Genomic DNA, 18,564 nt, shown 5'->3' on the forward strand with positions numbered 1-18,564 from the left:
ATCAGAAGATAATTAGATGACAATTAAAAGGAAATCAAATACAATTATTATTTCAAAAGACTAACTAAAATGGAAAAAAAAAATTAAAAAGTAGAATGGAACAATTAGATGATAATCAAATGTCTACTTCAGAAAGCTAACTATTTCTTTTTTATAAAAAAGTAATCGAATGACAATCAGAACGTAATCAAGTGATACTATCTTATTATTTTGTCGTTGTGGTTAAGCTTCCAATGGTTATTTTTCAAGGTTCAATTTCTACATTTAAAAGTTTAATGATATAACTATTTCATCATCTTTCAGAACAATTTCTGTAATTTGCAAAAAAAAAAAAAAAAAAAAACAATTAGGAGCACTTTTAAAAATAGCAAAATAAATTAAAATATTTACAAGCTATAGTAAAATTTTGGATTCTATCAATGATAGTCACTGATACACTTCTATTGTTGTTTATCAATGTCATTGATAGAAGCATATCAGTTGCTATCAATAGAATCTAAAACTTTTGTGATATCGTGTAAATATTTTGTCTTTTTATTTTTATTTTTGACAACTTTGTAAAGAATGACAGTATACAAGCCATCAATCTATAAGATATTTATATTGAAACTACTGTAATCAAAATTTTAGTTATTTTAACAAAATGATATAAATAAATTAAGTTTGACTTTAGGCAGCCTAAGTACTCATCCCAAAGAACAATCAAAACAAATAGCCCAAAACTTAACTTGTGTAGCAGTACAGCTGGGTATAACCAAATATGGCCACTTAGTTTTGACTAGTGCAAAAATTCCATTGATTCTACTGCTTGAGAGAGACATAGATTTTTACTTCCAACTTTAATGCGCTTTAAAGTAATCATTCTATGGTTTACATTCTCCCTCCTAGTATACCTATTGCAGTAAAAAATATCATCATACATATCCAAAAATCAATTGGCCTTATAGGAGAACCACACAACTTTAATATCTATCCACTGTTTTTGACCTTTTGAAAGCAGCCTATATAACCATCATTCTTGTTGCTTTCCTTCTCACCATTATCATTATTTGCTTACCAAAATATGGCTCTTTGTCTTGCTCTTCTCTTCTTTCTTGTTTCTTCAGCTTCAGCTGCCGCTACTTGTAATCGTTGTGTTCATCAATCTAAAGCTGCTTATTACTATGATGATACGCCTATCCCATGTAAAGATATTCTATACTTTCATTGCCTTTTCTTTTTTTCTTTCTTAACTTAAGATCTTGAAGAACTTTGCATCATCAAATCAAATATATGTTTAGATACAATATTTAATGTCTTCCTTAATAACCATTTGATTTTGGATTTGTAGGTTTTAAAATGTGTGCATGTGTTCTTTACAACTTTTTTAATAAATATTTCAATGTTTTCTTACACCAAATTTTGAATCCCAAAAAACCAACTTTATTGTTTTAAAAAAAAGTTGGCTTGGTTTTTTAAACACTTCTAAAAGAGTAGATATAAAGCAGTTGATGAGATATATGTATACTCCAGGTTACATCTAACCGTTACTCTTCATTTAATATAAGTGTGATAAATTAATTTTCTTTAAATGCAGATGGGGCATGTGGGTATGGGGCTTTGGCATTTGAATTATCCAATGGGTATGCTGCTGGTGTTGTTCCATCTCTTTATAAACAGGGTGCTGGATGTGGTTCCTGTTTCCAAGTAAATATTTTATAATTTATTCATTCTTTTATATATATATTTTTCTTTTAAATCTTTTGATTTCATTCCTTTAATACGACAAGTGTGTGTATTGGTTTTTTAAAGGTAAGGTGTAAGGATAGGAGATTTTGCAGCAGTGTTGGAACTAAAGTGGTTGCAACAGATCAAAATTATGATAACAGATATGATTTTGTCCTCAGCAAGAAAGCATTTTCTTCAATGGCTTTAAAGAATAAGACTAGCCAACTTCTGAATCTTGGCACTGTTGATGTGGAATATAAGAGGTGACCATTTAACTATTATTGCCATTGCTTTATTACTAAAGTTCCTTTTCATATTTTTTTGGATTTTGAAATTAAACTATGACACATATTGTCTCCCCGGCCTCTAAGTTTTACGTTATGTGTTATTTCTCACTTTTCTATCACTCGTGTTTTCAAAAAAATCAAACCAAGTTTTGAACTCTAAAATAGTTTTCAAAGATATCGCTCACACTTTAATTTCATGATCTTTTTTTAATGCATGAATCATAAAAATGATATATATTATGATCACTTCCATACCAAAAATATCAACTAACTTTGGTGAGTTTGATATGTTTTGGCACAGGATACCATGTGCATACAAAAACAAGAATTTGTTAGTGAGAGTGGAAGAATGGAGCCAAAAGCCATACTATTTAGCCCTTAAATTCCTTTACCAAGGTGGCCAAACAGAAATAACAAGAGTTGAGATAGCTGAAGTAAGTTTCAAAACTGATCAACACAAAACCAATAACACATCAAACTTCATTAATTAATATAAAACTGAGTAAGAGCTAGTTTTGATCAAATAAATGAAATTGAGGTTTATTGTTTAATTTTTTGCATGAAATTTAATAGGTTGGTTCCGATGATTGGGAAAGCATGAAGAAAAATTATGGTGCAATTTGGGATATAAACAAACAACTTGAAAGAGCATTGCAATTGAAGATAGTTGTAACTTCGGAGAACAAAAGAATTGAAAACTTATATTGGGCAGTTAATGATCTTCCTGAGGATTGGGAAAATGGAGAGATTTATGATACTGGAATTCAAATTAATAACATTGCTAATGAAACTTGCCCAAGAAACCAGTGTGGTGATTTCCCATGGAAGTAAATCCATAATTCCTTAGCTTGTTATATATGTATTCAATAAGTTTCATTATTGTCGGTGATGAGGAAAATAATGTGTGTTTGCATTCCTCGTTTGTATGCAAAACTTTAATAAAAACTCATTAGAGTTCCATTATGAAATAAAATGGTATGGTTCTTTAAATTTTTATTATCATATATATATTTATGACCCTCATTATTGTTGTTCTCTTTATCATTATATATCATCTACCTGTTCAAGGTGATCTCTCTTTGATTTGTTTTAGTCCACGACCCATACACCTCAAACAATGAAGCACACAAATACTTTAGTTTGGCTAGCATATCTATGTATCCAACACTTATTGGACACTTCGACGATACTCCGACTCTTGTTTCATACATATTAAATTTTTGTTAGTGATATAAATTTGTTAGACATGCATAGAACACTTATTGAGTACACTTAAAACAACCATATATGATAATAAAAAAACTTTTTGAGTGTGAAGTACATAAAGTTAAGTTTTTTAAGGATATAGGATGCATCAATCAATCTACGTTGAATTTTTTTATAAAGATAATATATATTATATATTTTTAGAAATATAATAAACATGTCTTTGTATTTGTTGTGTCAGTGTTATAGATTTTAAAATTCGACATGTCACCGTGTGACTGTTGTGTCGTATTTGTATTTAAGTTTTCTTAGGTCTCAAATTCTATGATCTTTTTGTTGAGACTCATAAGCACATTTTTTTATGCCAATTGAGCTAGACAAAAATATATATAGAACTTCATTCCCAAATCCAAAAGCATATATAGAACTTCATTCTCAAATCCTAATATCTTTCTAGTTTGGCAAGGGGTAAAGATATGATCAATCTCTTCAAAATGCTTATAGCATATAGGGCACACCAGTTCGGGTTGAGCTGAAGAGCTGAAATCTTTTTCTTGTAGTATGTCGGCTGTATTTATGCATTTATGTAAAAGGGTCCAGAAGAAGAATCTGCATTTTTTGGTATTTTTTATTTCCAAAGCTTCCGGAAAATATCAGCGTTTCTCTTTCATGGCCTTTTTTACTGAAGCAATGGTGAATTTGCCATCAGAGTTTAACTTCCACTTGGGGAGATCAAGACCTCTACTGTCATTTGGAGGGATAAAGGGCTGTTTTAAGTTATCCCATTACTACCGTTCCAAGCTTCTTAACAGCCTTCTAGAAAAAATATATATCCCAGTCTGAAATGTTAGCGTTCCAAGCATCTTTGATAGTCCCGTCTTGGATAGTAGAAAGAGCAAAAAGTTCTAGGCTTGTGCAAGTATAATGGACTGTTTTCACACCATAAACCTTTCCAAAAAGAAATATTTTCACCATTGTTAACAGACAAATCCATTTGTGAATTAAACCAATCTGCCCCTTTGATGATATTTCTCCATGGGGCTTTTTCGGTGTAGTATTTATCAGCATCAGGTAATTCCCCAATGTATGATTGTTTGTATTTTGCAATTATAATTTTCTTTCAAAGGGGACCAATCTCATAATGAAATCTCCAAAGCCACTTGCATAAGAAGGAGACTTTTATGTCAGCCATTTTGTGAATATCCAAGCCACCTTTTTCAATGGGGAGAGAGACTTTAGACCATCTAAGAAAAGATGGATGAGTTTGTCCTCATTGTTATTCTTCCAGAGAAAAATTATGCCAATGTCTTTCGATCATCATGCAAATGCCAGAAAGCTTTAAAAGCAGAGAGCTAATAGGAGGGGACTAGAAAGGGAAGAGTTGATGAGAGTTATTGAAACTATTTGAGTGTTATTTAAGATTATTTGTTTTTATAGAAATTGGAATTAATTAAATATTTACATGGAAGTTAGTAGGAGATGGCGGACGAGGAGGAGGCTGCAACGGATGGCTTTGACTAACGGCGAGGCGACACCTGAACACCGGAACCAATCACTTTTTCAATGTCCAATTTGATGATGAAACCCTTTTTGATGTGATCATGAAACTGTAATACTAATGACTCCATTGAAAAGGTATTCATGGAGCATTTCAAAGATATTTACACATCAATCCCTTCTGGCAGCGAGAATGCATTGTGTCTTCGTTTCAATGAGATTGAAACTAAGTTAAGTAACCCTTTTTTACCATTATTACAACAATTTCCAATACTTTTACTAACTTCATCACCTATTGGAATAAAATAACGTCAAAATTCAACAAAGTACAAACCATCCCAAGAATCGACGGCTGCCATTTGTTAATTTTTCTAATGATCTATGGTCAAGTTTGTGCGTTACGTTATATACTTTCATGATTTTATATACTTCGTTCAATTCAACCCTGACATGATCTATGAATTTTAACCATTCCTACATTAGTCATTATTATTATAATAAAGTTAAAACAAATAAAGATAAGATTGTACCAATTCTATTGGCTTCCACATGTTGATTAGTGCACATCATACCTAAGTTTTGACTATATCAAGATACTATCCTTCATTCATAATTACAATTTTTGTTTTTGTTTTTAAAACTAACTTAATTAGTTAATTAATTAAAAACAGTATTTTATTAAAGTAAATTTGTAAATATAGTATATCATCAACGTCAACGTTCTGATTCTAATTATTTTCGGAACCTTACGTTGCTTGTTGATTTTCTAAAAATTAAATTCGATAAACATGTATTTTTCTTTTAGAAGCTTTAAGAAAATTGGAACATTTTACGTATGAATTACATCTAGATCATATATCAATACATCTAGGTTATATTTTTATTCTTATATATATATATATATATATATAAAAGTTGAATTTAACATAATAGATTATTGCATCAAATATAACCTGCTTAACCTAGGACTTGATTTGATTACCATTTTTTCCATTAAAAACTAAATATGCTAACTAATGGTTTCAGACCAATCCAATTTTAGTATTATAGAGATTTAAAAATATACAACATACATTTAAATCAAATCCATATTGAAAATTGAATAACGAAAACTTCAAATAATCTTGCAAAACTAATGACATTGTTGTGTTGTTTGGAGTATATATGTTAGTTCTATCATAAAAACCATCTCCCCTCATTTTAATTACAATCTTTAAAATTTCAAAGCATCCCATTGTTTTTCAATTCGATCTCAACCTAAGTTTGGTAATTCAAATTCCAAGGGCATTAAAAAATTCTTATAAAGTCAATCTTGGCACAACTCACCAATCTTTTTTACATTATAAAGAAGCTAGCAATTACAATATATATATAAGTACATTCATCCTTTCCTTCTCTGTCACAATTCATAGTTGAGAATTAATTCATTTCTTCCAAAAATGGCTTGGTTCCTTAGCTTGTTCTTCTTCTTTCTTGTCTCTTTTACTAATGCTTGTGATCGTTGTATTCATCGGTCTAAAGCTACTCATTATTATGGAGATTCACCTACTTCATGTAAAATAGTTTTATTTTGAATTTCATTTTGTATTTGCTAAATATTTTGATTCATATACTTAATGTGTTTGTGATGATATTCTCCCAAATGAAAATGGTAGCATATCTAATTTGTTTTTGGTATTATAATTTGATGTAGATGGAGGAGCATGTGGCTATGGAGACATGGCATTGGAATTTACCAATGGCTACTTTTCAGCTGCTGTCCCCTCTCTATACAAACAAGGAGCTGGTTGTGGAGCATGTTTTCAGGTACATTTTCATGCTCAATTTGTATAGATATATATGAAAATATTTAAATTTTCAAATAATTTTTCTTTGAAATGTATTGTTTGTTTTTGTAGGTAAGATGCAAAGACAAAAGACTATGCAATACAGCAGGGAGCAAAGTAGTATTGACAGATCAAAATTATGATAGCAGAGCAGATTTTGTTCTAAGTAGAAAAGCTTTTTCTGCTATGGCTTTAAAAGGAAAAGGTCAAGAGCTTTTGAATACTGGAATTGTGGATGTAGAATATAAGAGGTGATCAATTATATTTTTGTTACAAAAACTTTACCACTAACTATAACAATAATGTATATATTGATATAATATTGTGAGTGTTTAATTAATTTTCTGATATTATTGTAGGATACCTTGTGGATACAAAAACAAAAATTTGGCTGTACGAGTTGAAGAATCAAGTTATAATCCAAATTATTTAGCTGTTAAACTTTTGTACCAAGGTGGCCAAACAGAGATTGTGGCTGTCGAGATAGCTGAGGTAAATTCAAAATCACTATATACCAGTAATTTTTTAAATGGTTAAAATTACTTTTAGATGTGATTTTATACTATATCAAAATTGATTTTGAATCATTAAAATATGCTTTTCATTTGGTTTGACAAATGAAAAGAATAACCCGTGTTTCTTATCAAAATTGTGAGGCCCTCCTTCATCACTCCGAAATGAAACCGAAAACTTGAATAGAGAATACTGAAAGATGCAGATTTGACTGTTATGACAGGTTGGTTCATATGAATGGGTGAGCTTAAGAAGAAACTATGGAGCAGTCTGGGATACAAGTAAAGTACCAAAAGGAGCATTACAAATGAGAATGGCATTTACTTCAGGATACGATGGAAAATGGGTTTGGGCAGAATATGTTCTTCCTGTCGATTGGAAAGTTGGAGCCATATACGATACTGGAGTTCAAATTTACGACATTGCTAAAGAAAGTTGCCCAACATCACAGTGTGGTGATAAACCATGGAAGTGAATGGATTAATTAAGTATAGTGAATTTAGTTAATTACCAATTTACATATACTTTTTATGAAAATTTCTTCATACTATTATTAATTTTGAATAAGTTTTCTCTACACAACTTGTGGTGAGGGAAATATGTGCATTTTATTCCTTGCTTGTATACCAATCTACTCCAAAGAATTCAATGGGAATTCTATTACTAAATAAATAAAATATTTACACAGGTTTTTTTAAGAAAAATGTACCGTCCATATGATCAATAACTGTTTTTTTAGTTTGATGAGGCTTTCAATATTTATACATCTTTTGGTTGAGGGTATACTTAAGTGTTAACTATTTGAGTTCGGCTAATATTGACCCATTTAGTTGTAGGATTGAAATGAGTATCATACTAGGGTTCCAAACCATTTCACAATGGGGTGAAACATCTCTAATGTGATCATATATACATTATAGACAAAACGTTGCTTTGTGATCATATATACATTATAGACGAAACGTTGCTTAGTGACCTTAGCAGAAGATTAAATAAATTTGTGTTGGTTTTTAAGATTTCATCATTTCATATCAACGTCACTATGATATGATTCACTCATCCATAGAAAAATCTCATAATTAATTAAATCTCATCAAGTTTATAGATTTTCTTCAAAGCTTAACCGACTCCAAAATTGAGGAATAAAAAATTGTAATTTAACATTTACTATTTTTTAAAAATTTGATAGTAATATAAAAATATAAAGTTTTGAAATATATGTAAATCATCAATGATCTATATATCCACTATAATGTAATTTAATTTACAAAAACATTTAAACTTATAATCCAAACTGGTCAATTAAGCTTCTAAAACGACTAATTTCAAGAATAATTGTTTTGAAATTTCAAGAATATTTTTTTTCAAACTAGTACAAAAATAGAATAATTAACCATAACAAAGAAAAAATTAAAGTTAAAAGTATCGAAAAAAAAAAGAATAAAATGTTACGAAGGAAAGTCATAACTCTACCGCAGTGTATCGAGTACACGACTTTCCTCTAGTTGTTATTATTATTAAAATTGGAACGTAGATAGCACTAATTTAACCATTATTAAAAAAGTGAAAAGGTTGTCTTTTAAAAAGTATAATTAATTTTAAAAAGTTACAAATTTAACGTTCAACACGCCCCCATTCATATAAATCCTATAAAAAAAGTTTAAAGAAATTCAAGATTTGATGGCCTAATAAATTAGAAATAAAATGATTGAAATATTAAGAAAAATTCTCAAAAATAGTAAATTTGACAAAAGATTTACGCAAAATTTCAAATTATATCAATAATAAAAATTGATATACACTAATATACTTGTATCTGTAGTGTTGATAGACAGTAATATAATTCAAAATTTTGCTACGTTTCATAAATATTTTAATTTATTTTGTTATTTTTAAGAATGTCTCCAAATACTTAAATATTTTTTTTTTAGAATGCAAATTCAAATTAATTGGTAACTACTTATCTCATTGATAGTAGTGAATTATCTTCCCTAAGCACCCTACCACCTCTAGACGCAAATGTCGTATTATCGAACTAGATTACCAATGTTTTGTGTTTTATTGTTTTACTTTTTGTTATCAAAGATAAAAAGAAAAAAAAAAAAATCATTCCCCTAGTATTGATGATATTTTTGAAATTTCGAGAAAGAATATTTTTTTAGTGGTTTGGACGACCCTCCATGCTAAGCCCACAACTCCGAACAAGCGGGCATATGTATTGTATTAAGATGAACTTTGCTATTTTAAAAAATGTTTTTTTAACAAGATACAAGAACGGGAGCCAGAATCAACACACATCTTATAATTATTAGGTTAACATATCATTACCATCATCTATCTTCTCTAATATTTATTTTCTTAATTAAAAAATTGCAAGGTAAGAAAATTGATAGGATTATCGAAATATTTCAACTAGGTTGACAACTCTCTACCCCTCCATTACATTTAATATTTCAAAAGAACTCAAAAAATTCATTCAAGATAAATGTGTGTAGCGTTTCCAATTTTTTTTTGTTGCCATCAACATTCAAACATAAGTAATTATGTTCGACAATTTATGGGAGTTATTTTGTTTTTCTCTTCTTTCTTCCTTTTAATTTCTTAATAAATTTCCAATTGGGCAAAATGGCCCCAACTCCTCCAAAAAAATCATCATCAATATAATTAGGTATGAACGACTCGACTTTCTTCTTGTGTTGTGCAAGTGATAATTTCTATTTGTAAAAAGTTTTCATGATAGTTGAGAAAAAAACACTTAGTTCTTGGTGTACTATTTATTGTATCGGGAGTTAATAACATAAAGAACACAACTACGGAAACACATAAAAGCATTGATAACACAACACAAACTTTGGTAACCTAATTATTCGATTACACAACATCTACATCTAAGGGGTCGTCTTAGACCCATGACAAAAGATTATACTACTCATGCAGTAATTGATTATTACAATGTTATGATTGAGGGTGCAATACTCTAACATGAACCAACATGGTGACTATGGAATAACTCAACAATCACAACTATATTGTACAATGATAATAATCATAACATTAATAGGATCACACCCCCTTAATCAATGACTACTTGTAATTCTAGCTTCAAGCATCCTTCAATAGCTGATCAATTTCTTATTTTCAAAATGCTGTATCGTCACACATGAATTCTGAAAGTGCATCGTCACATATTTTCTTTCCCAAACAATTCTCTGCATAAAACTAACTTTCAGATCATATGAAAGAATAAAGATTCAAGAAAGGTGGGATATAGTAATAGTAAAGCCAAAAAAATCTTAACCACTCTATTTAAATATGGAATTAATAAATCAATATAATAAAGGAATTAAGGAAGTGAGAGCATGTCATAGTAGAAATGATCAGAATTTGAAAGAAGAAAAAAGAATCAAAGCCGAAGAACGTAGCAAGAAACGAGAACGATAACAGGCTGCGATTGAAGTTTGCTAGATGAAACAAACTAGTTTTTTATCAGTTCAGCTAATATTTTAGTTAAAAGTATAGTATATGTTTTATGTTTGTTGAACTTTGCTCGATGGAATCTGGATCGATATGAAAACGCTTCAAAGTATAGTTGTTGAACATTAAACACACATTGTTTCTCTAATCTGTTAGTCTTTTACTTATTTTTATTCCCATACACGTTAGGCAAATTCAAATCCTGGGTATTAAATATTGTTATCAATTCAAATCCCATTTGCCTTCTTCAAAACATTGACTTATTACTTCTAATCCATGCCTACTTTTTGGTCTTAAAGAAATCCTTGAAAAATCTATATATAAGCATCATTCTTTTTGCTGCTTATTTCTCACAATTCAAATGCATCTCATTTCTCAAAGAAAAATGTATTGGTTTCTCATTTTCCTCTTTTTGCTTGTCTCCTCGACCACGGCTTCTTTTCCGCCCTGTAATCGTTGTCTTCATCAATCCAAAGCTGCTTATTACTACGAAGATTCCCCTACTTCATGTAAAAGCTTTAGTTTCCATCTCATTTTAATTTTCTTTTTGGAAGTTGAATAACTAAGTTCACTATTGCAACTAATGAATTTATTGGATTTGCATGATTTGATGTAGATGGAGGTGCTTGTGGTTATGGAAATTTAGCATTGGAAATCTCTCAAGGTTATTTTGCAGCTGCAGTCCCTTCCCTTTATAAGGGAGGAGCAGGTTGTGGTGCTTGCTATCAGGTATGAACTTGAGGTATACTCATTTTTTCACCAACTATAATGCAGAAAAAACTCAAAAATATTTATATATAACCAAAAAAAAAGTTCAGTAAACTGTGGTTGGACAATTTAGTGAGCTTAAAAAATATGGGTGCAACTTAGGAAGGATGCACTTCAGTATCTCTTTTTTTTTTTTCTATGGTTTTCTCTCGTTTTGATGGGTTTTCTTTTCCTCCCTTTTAAAACGCTATTGATTGTGTAAGAGAATTGTTTAATTCTTTGTAGGTACGATGCAAGGACACGTATCTATGTAATACAGCAGGCACTAAAATAGTTTTGACAGATCAAAATAATGATAATAGAACGGATATTGTTCTTAGTAAGAAAGCTTTCTCTGCCATGGCTTTAAAAGGAAAAGCTCAACAACTCTTGAATACGGGACTCGTCGATATAGAATACAAGAGGTGTGGGTTAATTACTGGTTATAAATTATGAAACTAATTACAAAAAGTCAACTGATCATTATTTTGGGTTGTATAATTACAATTCGTGTAATAATTTGCAGAATACCTTGTGAATACAAAAATAAAAATCTATTGGTACAAGTGGTTGAATGGAGCCACAAACCATATTATTTGGCGATCAAATTCTTATATCAAGGTGGTCAAACCGACATTCAAGCGGTCAACATAGCTCAGGTTCGACTAAAAATTACATTTTAAACCCACAGAAAGTCAATTCAGATAAACTCTTGATATATGTAACTGATTTAGATACTCTATACGTGCATGACTTCGATTTTCGTAGGTGGGTTTACCGAAATGGCGCCCTATGAAAAGAAACTATGGAGGTATTTGGGATATCAATGGTGTGCCAAAAGGAGGATTACAATTGAGAATGGTAGTAACTTCAAGATATGATAATGGAAAATGGATTTGGGCAGGTTCTGTGCTCCCATCTGATTGGAAAAATGGAGAAATTTATGATACAGGAGTTCAAATTAATGATATTGCTTATGAATATTGCCCTCCTTGGCAATGTGGTGGTGATGGACAATGGAAATAAAGAACACTGCTAAACTGGAAATTCCCTGCATTTTTTTAAGAACTTGTTTGTGTATTTTCTAATTTTTATTTACATATTCAGTGTTTAAAGAATTCTAATATTTATATAAATAAATTATTTAATACATATTTGTATGGTTCTTTTAAGTTGAAGCATAATCAGTCAATTTTCCTATCAAAATATTAGCCCTTTAATCCTTGTATTTATAATTTATAAAATTTATAACAGAAAACAGAAGAAGTATATCAGAAAACTCAAATCAAATATATAGATTGATGCTTAAAGTCTCTCAAATAAAGAACGGCACAAGTAACGACGACGTATTTGAATTATATTTTTAAGTGTTTAGTTTAGAAAATAATTTATTTCAAAAAAACTAAAATATTTAGAAGTCACACGAGATAAAGTTTTAAGTGTATTTTAAATAATTTTTAGAAAATAAAATTTAATTAAATGAAAATAAGTTTGTTGAAAAACATTTTTTTTCTTAATTCAATCCAAATCTAAACAAACCCTAAAATTCGATTATTTGAAAACAAAAATAAGTTTATTGAAAAAAGTTAAAAAATGTGTGTTGATTGCAATTTCTTGGAAGGAATGTGAGATTAATTACACACAATCGATGGGCCTTAGAAGGTGTACTTTGGATCATGACTTTTCATCAACAACATTCATCACTTGATCATTTGATATTTGAACTAACCTATAATAGATACATAATGATAGTATTCTATCACTATCTATAATAAACAGTGATATATTACCCTAAAATTATTTTTTAAAAAAGAAAAATAATTATAACTTAACTATTCATGTTTTTTTCAAATAGATGTGTTATTTGGTTTTTCAAACTAGTTAGTGGAATTTGAACCGTTGAACCTCTAATTTTTAGTCGATGATAAAAGAACATATGCCCTTTAAATATTGATTGAAATTATAATTTTAAGTTCAAATCATTAGGTCAAATCAAGTATAACTTAATTAAATTGCAAACATATTAAAAACCAACCAGATCCATGGTAATTTGAATCCTCCTACTTTCAATAGTTTAGTACAAATCAATTATATTTAAATTATAGCCTCTTTTTGAACAAATTATAATTATATAACCTTAAACTAAATACAAATGAAGGTACAGATAATAATAATTTCAGAAAAAGTTAAAAGCTTAAACCCAAAAGAATTAATTAAATAAGACTACCATTGAAAAGCAATTACAGAAAGAAAAAGGTGATCATGGACCACGGTATTCACAATTACCCATCCACGGTTGTCACTATTATATTATTCTATGTTTCTCGTGGTTTGAAAACGATACAATGGAATGAATTTATAATGTAATCTAAATTTTATGTTTAGATGGAATGTTTTCACCTCCATTTGTATAATAAAACTTACTTTGTTCCCACATTTTCAACTTTAAAATAAAAATTCTAGCATTTTCACACTTTACGATTTCATTTTCGTAATTACTCTCATCCCAATAATTCTTAAGTTTCCCATCATTTTAATTACATTCCAACCTCTCAATCCCTTGCTTTTTACATAAAATACCTCATTTGTATTTGATTTTTTTTTTCCAATTTGTAAACTTAGGGGGATTCAAGCTTGTGACTGATTGAATGCAAATTTGTGGCTACATTTAAAAAAAAAAAATTGGCAGCATTTTGTGGTTACATTTCAAAATAAAAAGTCTGATGGAGGTGTAAAAAAAATAAGATAAGAATGAAAAATTTAATAAACTACTATAGTTGTACGAGGACCAAAATGATACTTGAAAGTTGTACAAGAAAATATTAATATGAACAAAGATTAAACGTACATGAACTAAAATAAACCAAAATTTATGATTTTGTTGGTGTTTGTAGTAACGAACGTAAAGAAATATATTTAATTTCTTAAAAAATTAAAAAAATAAAAAAATTGATAAACTATTTACTTCCTAAAATAAAATTTATTACTTATTTTTCTATTTTTTATAATTTTTCAAAATTAAACTATTGCAAAGAAGCGATTCATTATTATGTTTGAAGAAGTATTTAAGGAACTTATGGTCTTGAGCGTTAATAATTAATAGAAACTTTTAGTAATTAACACTGTCATTATTTAGGGAAATGGAAACTTGAGATAAATTTTTTTATTATTATTAAAAAGAATAGATTAGACTATATTATTTCAATCTCTTACTTTGAAGTTTGTTCGTATTAGTTTAATTTTAATATTTTCAATTATCCAAATTAGATTATGTACTTTCCATAAACCTTAAAATTTAGTCTAATTTTTACCAAAACAAGGAGGTTAAGAAAAAAAAGAATACTTTCAATTTGTTATTTATTTATATAATGTGAATTGTGATGTTGAAATCAACTAGCCGTAGAACTTTGCTGAAATCTGCTTACTCAAAGAAGACGGATTCTTACTCCAAAGTTCAAACAATAAACAACTCTCTAGCTAAGTTAGGTTAAGGTGCATATACTTCCATATTTGTAACGTTCCTTTTCTTCATCACATTACTATATGATCCTTTGTCCTTTCCTAATTAATTCTCATCTAAATCTCCAAATCAACAACACTTCAAAATCCATTTACACAAAAAGGCAAAAGCAACCCTCAATTTGGTCTTAAGTTAGGCAGTTCCTTAGTAGTTATCCACTCATTATTGATTCACCTATATAAGTATCTTCATCCCCATCTCCTTCTTCCTCACACAAACCATTACTAAACAATTTCTTTATCAATGAAAATGGCTTGGTTTCTTAGCTTTCTCTTTCTCTTTTTCATCTCTTCTGCCCATGCTTGTGATCGTTGTGTTTTCCAATCTAAAGCTAGTCATCTCTATGAATCCCCTACTACATGTAAATAAAATATATTTTTTTATTTGACTACTTGCATGCGTATGATCACCTAGTTTCGCAACTTTACCACCTGACAAATTTTATTTTAGAAAAAAGAATGAATTTTTTCTTTTATTAGTATTTGAGGTTGGATGCATGCAAATAGACTAAACCCACATCTCACTTTTTTTCTTTAGTATTTTGAAGTTTTTTTTTTTACTGCGAGTATGTGGTTGGGGTGCGTTACAAAACGATGGATGTAGCCTAAGATGAATAATTCAAATATTAACTACTTTTTGCACCATTCATTTATTGTTCTTGAATTAAAATGTGAAAATATATGTATAATATTTCTACTGTTATTTGTCTACATAGATGGAGGAGCATGTGGTTATGGGAACTTGGCATTGCAGTTCTCTAATGGCTTCTTTGCAGCTGCTGTGCCTTCTCTATATAAACAAGGAGCTGGTTGTGGGGCTTGCTATCAAGTATATATCTATGTTAATTGGTTCTTTTAATTAAATATAGTTTCATGTTGAATTATATGGGTAATATATAATTATGTTATAATAATTAATGTATATATATACATACCATATTTGTAGGTAAGGTGCAAAAATAGAAGGCTTTGCAATACAGTAGGAACAAAGGTGGTATTAACAGATCAAAATAACGACAATGTAACAGATCTTGTTCTTAGTCCAAAGGCTTTCTTTACAATGGCTCTCAATGGTAAAGGTTCAGATCTTTTGAATCTTGGAGTGGTGGATGTTGAATATAAGAGGTGAATTAATGAGCTATATATATTATATAATTTCAAATATTTTTAACTAAGTACTCCAATTAAATTTAATGAATAAGAAGAAATAAAAACAAATATTGTACTGTATATGTTGTTGTTTTGGTAGGGTGCCATGTGAATATCCAAATAGGAATTTGTTGGTGAGAGTGGAAGAATCAAGTTACAACCCATTCAAATTGGCAATAAAATATTTGTACCAAGGTGGGCAAACAGAGATGGTTGCTGTTGATATAGCTCAGGTTGGGACATCAGATTGGAGCCATATGAAGAGAAGTTATGGAGCTGTTTGGGAAACAGACAATGTACCTGAAGGTGCATTACAGTTGAGGATGGTTGTGACTTCTGGATATGATGGAAAATGGGTTTGGGCAAAGTCTGTACTTCCTGCTACCTGGAGAGCTGGGGGCATTTATGATACTGGAGTTCAAATCAACGACATTGCTAAAGAGAGTTGCCCTCCATGGCAATGTGGTGATAACCCGTGGAAATGAAAAACTAATTAAGTTTTTATAATTGTATTTGTGTGTTTGTGTAATAATACTAACGAACAAGAAATCGAGACTCGTCTGTATCAAAATAAAAGAATTCGGTAGAATTCGCTCTTCTTATTAAATAAATAATAAAATGTTTTAAGTTGATATACGTCTTTTAATCTTTCTTTATTTCTAATCATTTTTATGTGTCATAATTACATAGGTATTTGGTGTAGCCACCGTCACCTATTCAAACACTACACTTTCAAGTTCTTTAGCTCTCAATTTCACTGCTCCTCTCTTAAGCGTCTTCCTCTTGGACTTCCTTCTATCCCTTTATGTAATCACTTTGATGCTTCTATCCCTTTATGTAATCACTTTGTTCATCAATAATATCGGTGTTTTGTAAATCTTTAGGTATACCTTGCGAGTCTCTCGAGGCACTTTGTCTCCTTTTCTAAAAATTTTATATATTTTCCATGTGTCATAATTATTTTAAAATTAAATAACCTATTAATGTCTACTATCATATTAGTTAAGAAAACATGTCATGTTAACTTTCTGTCAGTAATGAATGGAAGAACTAATGAATGGACTAAATAGTGCTACCAAAAGCAATCCTTGTGAGTCAAATTATGTTGATTTTAAAACTTAAACGTAATTCAAATGCAATAACTCAAAAAATGTCATTCTTCTTTGCACAGCCATGGCTATTGTTTGGAGCATCTGGATGGAGAGAAATAACAGGATTTTCAATGACAAACAAAAAAGCCTGAAAAGATTGTTGTAATTTCATTGGTTTGTGGAGTGGTAGGCAAAGATTATTCAAAAATTACAATACCAACTCCATGACGCAGAACTTCCATGCTTTTCTGTAATCCTTTTGTACTATGGACTTCTCTCCAACCCCTCTATTATTTATATATTTCTGAGCTTATGCTCTCTTACCTCGTTTCCTCATAAAAAAATGCAACTAAAAAGAAATTTGGTTATGAAAAGTTTAATTAATTAATTAGTATATATTTTTTAAAATTTAGTTATATCAATACTCTAACCCTCTCATTTTCAAGTTTAAAAATGTACAGAACACCATTGTTTTGGATAAGATGACAGACATCTCCTCTAATGGTCTTCTCTTTCTTTCTTCCTTTTGTTTCTAAAAGTTATTCCAAACTCACATTGAATAACCTAACCATTATTTTCATCACTTCAAAAATTACCCACTATGATTTTTTTTTTTCAATTTCTTTACTATGGTTTTTATCTCATCTTCAAGCTAACCTATTTTATAAGTACAAACCTTTGCAATAATATTATTTTTTCTCAATTAATTAAGTGTATTCTACAGACTTTGAAGTCCATAGGTAGGAAGAATTATTAAATGATATAATTTTAAATGTTTTCATTCGCCAACTTAAGCTTTTAGTTGATCAATCACTTACAAATATAATATTACGGTAAATTTAAGAGGAACTGTATTCAAACTAAACCTTAGTTTATTTACCTTCAACTTATAAACTAAATAAAACTTTAAACTTTTAAGTGATGTTCTCTCGAACAAAAATGTATTACTTTAAAGGAAGGTATATTATTCCAATTACATTATCTTTGGACTATTTATTTGTATAATAAAACATTATCCCTAAAACTAATTGTTTTAATAAAAGAAAAATATAACATATTTAAAATTTATATAATATAAAAAAAAAACTAAAAGTATTAAAATAATAATGACATGTCACATTCTCAAGCTTATCATCTCATGCCAATTGGCTCAAAATCCCATGCCCAAGTTTCGTTGAAGTTTTTGAATCTTTCATTTTTTAAAAGCCGTGCCATGTGTATCAAAAATTTGTAAACCATATGCATATACTAACCCATGGATTCTCTCTTTTAATCAATGGACATGGATTTAGAAAAGAAAAAGGGTGACCCTTTTGTTATCTATGATCTTATAATTATTATAGTTAGTTTAATTTAAATCATTTTATTCTTTATACTTATAAAATATTCATTTTCTTCTTTCATTTTAAAAAACAATCATATTTTTCTTAAAAACAATCATATTTTTCTTCATTTTCATTTTTAAAGAGATCAAAATGGTTATAATATTTGAAATTTCATCAACTAAAATATACCAATCTCATTAAAATATAAATATTTTAAGAGTCC

General features: G+C 29.4%; 4 protein-coding genes across 4 annotated transcripts; all 4 read left to right on the forward strand.

Moving 5' to 3' along the window:
* The first annotated feature begins 1,026 nt into the window (after window positions 1-1,026).
* LOC101209988 (expansin-like A2) lies at window positions 1,027-2,996 on the forward strand. The gene is made up of 5 exons (XM_004144828.3): window positions 1,027-1,184; window positions 1,577-1,686; window positions 1,792-1,970; window positions 2,296-2,428; window positions 2,568-2,996. The coding sequence occupies exons 1-5, from the start codon at window positions 1,064-1,066 to the stop codon at window positions 2,823-2,825; spliced, it is 801 nt and encodes a 266-aa protein (XP_004144876.1). The 5' UTR covers window positions 1,027-1,063; the 3' UTR covers window positions 2,826-2,996.
* A 3,104-nt stretch (window positions 2,997-6,100) lies between these two features.
* On the forward strand, window positions 6,101-7,740 carry LOC101206821 (expansin-like A3). Its single transcript, XM_004144829.3, has 5 exons — window positions 6,101-6,251; window positions 6,391-6,503; window positions 6,596-6,774; window positions 6,883-7,015; window positions 7,260-7,740. Exons 1-5 carry the CDS (start codon window positions 6,137-6,139, stop codon window positions 7,509-7,511), a joined length of 792 nt encoding a protein of 263 aa, XP_004144877.1. The 5' UTR covers window positions 6,101-6,136; the 3' UTR covers window positions 7,512-7,740.
* Window positions 7,741-10,872: 3,132 nt separating this feature from the next.
* On the forward strand, window positions 10,873-12,375 carry LOC101209383 (expansin-like A1). The gene is made up of 5 exons (XM_004144885.2): window positions 10,873-11,019; window positions 11,127-11,239; window positions 11,504-11,682; window positions 11,784-11,916; window positions 12,026-12,375. The coding sequence occupies exons 1-5, from the start codon at window positions 10,896-10,898 to the stop codon at window positions 12,281-12,283; spliced, it is 807 nt and encodes a 268-aa protein (XP_004144933.1). The 5' UTR covers window positions 10,873-10,895; the 3' UTR covers window positions 12,284-12,375.
* A 2,611-nt stretch (window positions 12,376-14,986) lies between these two features.
* LOC101209628 (expansin-like A2) lies at window positions 14,987-16,561 on the forward strand. The gene is made up of 4 exons (XM_004144886.3): window positions 14,987-15,138; window positions 15,493-15,605; window positions 15,723-15,901; window positions 16,026-16,561. Exons 1-4 carry the CDS (start codon window positions 15,021-15,023, stop codon window positions 16,408-16,410), a joined length of 795 nt encoding a protein of 264 aa, XP_004144934.3. The 5' UTR covers window positions 14,987-15,020; the 3' UTR covers window positions 16,411-16,561.
* The last annotated feature ends 2,003 nt before the right edge of the window (window positions 16,562-18,564 follow it).

The sequence above is a fragment of the Cucumis sativus genome, chromosome 7 (genome assembly GCF_000004075.3).
Source record: "Cucumis sativus cultivar 9930 chromosome 7, Cucumber_9930_V3, whole genome shotgun sequence".
In the NCBI taxonomy this organism is placed as follows: Eukaryota; Viridiplantae; Streptophyta; class Magnoliopsida; order Cucurbitales; family Cucurbitaceae; genus Cucumis; species Cucumis sativus.